Source organism: Fulmarus glacialis, unplaced genomic scaffold, assembly GCF_000690835.1.
Source record: "Fulmarus glacialis isolate BGI_N327 unplaced genomic scaffold, ASM69083v1 scaffold1549, whole genome shotgun sequence".
Classification (NCBI taxonomy): domain Eukaryota; kingdom Metazoa; phylum Chordata; class Aves; order Procellariiformes; family Procellariidae; genus Fulmarus; species Fulmarus glacialis.
Genome location: NW_009234988.1, coordinates 8,440 through 12,014, shown reverse-complemented (window position 1 = coordinate 12,014; position 3,575 = coordinate 8,440). Strand labels below are relative to the sequence as shown.

The window sequence follows — 3,575 nt, the reverse complement described above, 5'->3', positions numbered from 1 at the left end:
CCAGCCGAAACCAGGATAGTGTCCCATGTGAAGCTGAAAGTTCATCTGAAGACAGTATCATTTTATAGCTTGTCTTCAGGTCTCCTCCTATATTATAAAAAGTTGACTGAACTAACAAGGGAATCCAATCTCTCCGCTTGGTCAGCAAGAGCAAGCTGTATCCTAGCCTGTCTAAGACTTCGCAGTCTAGTGCTCTTTGGGGGATAAGTTGACAACACACTGTCTGAAAAGTGCATCAGCATGGGGAGCCCTCCTAGGCCTATTGCCAGTGCATTGACCAATTTTCTCTGGTTATATCAGCAACAAAAGCAGCTTTCTAACAGTCCTGAGCCCCTGAAAAGCAGATTCACTTTTTGTGTACGTGTGTGTGCATGTGTGCACTGAAATACAGTGACCTGACATATACTCATCTGCCAAAATCATTGTTTTTACTAATGCAAATTCCAGAAGGATATTGTGGGCATTCAACACAGCACTTTTTCTGTGGATCATTCTCTGATACCAGTAAACATCTAACCTATGTCCTGAAAAGAACCAGACCCAAACAGCTGCAAATTATATGGAACTCAGATATGTCCTCTTTGGACCTTGGGACCTGAATCCAAAGATAAAAATAGTCAGGGCTCTGTGGAAGAAATTCTACCCTCCAGTTCTTCCCCATTCCAGACAATATACGATCTATTGCACGTATTGAATTTCACCAATTTTTATCCACAGCAGAGGAAATGGGTTTGGGAGATTTAGAATCATAATTGACTATTCTTACCACTTTTAGTGTAAAATCTTTTGTCTAAACACATCAACTCAAGATTTTCCTTTGTCTGGCTTCTTTCAGGTTTTCTTTATTCTGCGCAAGAAACAAGAACAGGTGACTTTTCTGCATGTGTACCATCATGGCACTATGCTGTTCAACTGGTGGTCAGGGGTCAAATATGTGCCTGGAGGACAAGGTATGTTTCTGTAGACACCTTGTGTTTCAGTTTTTCTTGTGCTGTGGAGATAGCATGAACAGTGCAGATGGGCTGACTGGCAGGTAGGAAGCTCACCTATTTCCAAAGGTGTTAAAAACATGTGTGTTTCAGTTGACACCATCTGCTCAGCTCTTTGGGCTATTTAGACTGCTATATTCACTGCCTCATCCAGAACAAAAATGTGCCAGTCATTCCTTGTCCAAACACAAACAGTAACATCCTATACAAGGTCTATTTATATCTCCACCCGACTAGCGCTCTCTTGGTCCCCATTCAGCTGGGCCTGGTGCAGCAGTCCAGGTTCTGGCTCTCCTGCTCTGACTGGGTCCAGCGTAGTCCTCACTCCTTTTCTGGTCTGTATCCAGACTGCTTCTCCTTTTTGCTCCACCAAAGAGAAGCATCTGAAGCTGACACAGAGTACTAGACCACTATAGGTAGGCCCTATACAAGATGCTGAGGTATTCTTTTTTGGGAAGCCATTTTGGCTACATGGCCTTGACACCAGAATGGTATGAAACGCTTAGGTCAGAAGATCAAGAATTCTCTCCTCTGCCTTTGAAGCTCTTCTCTGTCACTGAACATTAGATATGGGATGGATATATGCTGCAAGGAGAAGGGAGAATATGACATGCCTGCTAGGCAGAGTCTGGATTGAAGGTTCATGCATACGGGTGATATGATATATTTTGAAAGCATCATCATAGTGGCTATGAGCTCATCACAAGGTTAGTCTTGAATGGTTTGTGTGTCTTGTTCATCCTGACTTCTTTACTCCTCAGCGTTCTTTATTGGGATGCTAAACTCCTTTGTACACATCTTCATGTACGGCTATTATGCCCTGGCCAGCCTGGGACCGCAGATGCACCGTTACCTATGGTGGAAGCGTTACCTAACCATCATGCAGCTGGTAATTATTTCCATGTGTTCATCTCTGCACTTCCTTCTGTTGGGTGTGATGGCCCCTGCTGTCTGTCTCTTTCCCCTCACTGGCTCAAGTCTTTCTGCTTGCTGCCTATGGAAGTCACCATGTCCTTAGGTGTCCTAGTGTACCACTATGAGAGGTGAACTGATTGGTGACCTGCTCTGAATGGTACTCAAAAAACTAGCAAGAGGCCTTCAGTGACCATATCAACTAGTAAGCCTCCACCTTTGTAATGGGAAGGAGAGAGAAAAATTAAAATTAGACTTCCCCCTTTTCTGCTGTGTATGACAGCCTTTTACCCTCTGGAGCCCTGACAACACAGCTTGATTTTGAGAGGTGTGGGGTGGTAACTCAGGCAAACTTTGGATTCTTGGTAGGGCAGGAGATTGGGCAGCCTTCATTCTGTTTCTTCAAAAAGGAAAAGTGCGTCTAACTGCAAGCAAAGAGAGGTGAGTTAAAGACATATATGTGAGTTTTACTGTTTCTGTAGAAAATCCCTTTGGATTTTCTTTCCCTCATCTCTGAAGAGGTGACAAATCCTGACAACCCCATCGTTTTTCAAAGATACAGCATAAAAGCAATGTTCCAGACAAGGACAATGATTATAGTTAAGCAGGTGGGAGAGTTCATTCCACACAAAGAGAGGTTATGCAAACAAAAAGTATGCAGTTACCAAAGAAGAGAAGGAAGAGCTAGGGTAGATGTAAAATAGTGGTGCACTGAAGGCTGGTCCAGAATTGTTATTTACCCTGAATGACAAAAGCAGAACAAAAAAGCATTGCATGAAATGAAAAGATATTTGTAATGCAAAGTATAGCACAGGAAATCAGTTTTTATTTAACATACTTCCAGTAGGTAGAACTCATTGCTTCAGGATATTGAGACAGGTGACTTAGTAAAATAAGTATTACGTCCGGCTCTTGAGTCCTCAGTCAGGAAAGACATGGACCTGTTAGACTGGGTCCAGACGAGGGCCACAAAAATGATCAGAGGGATGGAACACCTCTCCTATGAAGAAAGGTTGAGAGAGTTGGGGTTATTCAGCCTGGAGAAGAGAAGGTTCCAGAGAGACCTTATTGCGGCCTTGCAATACTTAAAGGGGGCTTATGAGAAAGATGGGGTCAAACTTTTTAGTAGGGCCTGTTGCAATAGGACAAGAGGTAATGGTTTTAAACTAAAAGAGGGTTGATTTAGACTAGATAGAAGGAAGAACTTTTTTACAATGAGCATGATGAAATACTCACAGAGAGGTGGTAGGTGCCCCATCCCTGGAAACATTCAAGGTCAGGTTGGACGGGGCTCTGAGCAACCTTTTCTAGTTGAAGACGTCCCTGCACGGGGAGGTTGGACTAGATGACCTTTAAAGGTCCCTTCCAACCCGAACTATTCTATGATTCTATGATTCTATGATTCTACAAAAATATTTAAAAAAAAGGATTCATGTTTAAATGAGTAAAAGTAGCATCTGTAGTTCTTCTCTGTAAGCTAAAATGCAAATCAAAATCATTATGGGTATAATAATCTGATTACCACTGGGGAAGAGAAGAAGTCTCCCACCTTTAGTTTCCATATTCCAAGATCTCAGTTACTGGCTGGTGGCAGAGAAGTGGCACAAGGGCAGTGGTCTGCTCCTAGGTGGGAGAGGCTGGATTCCAAACCTGCTCCCTACAGCAGTGGGCAAG

At 43.1% G+C, this 3,575-nt stretch overlaps 1 protein-coding gene across 1 annotated transcript in view; it reads left to right on the top strand.

Moving 5' to 3' along the window:
• Positions 1-3,575, top strand: part of LOC104082606 (elongation of very long chain fatty acids protein 4-like) — a 9,303-nt gene that overhangs the window by 5,341 nt on the left and 387 nt on the right. The window contains exons 5-6 of the mRNA XM_009585802.1: positions 836-950; positions 1,751-1,878. Of these exons, the coding sequence (XP_009584097.1) occupies positions 836-950; positions 1,751-1,878 (243 nt within the window). The remainder of the gene's footprint in view (positions 1-835; positions 951-1,750; positions 1,879-3,575) is intronic.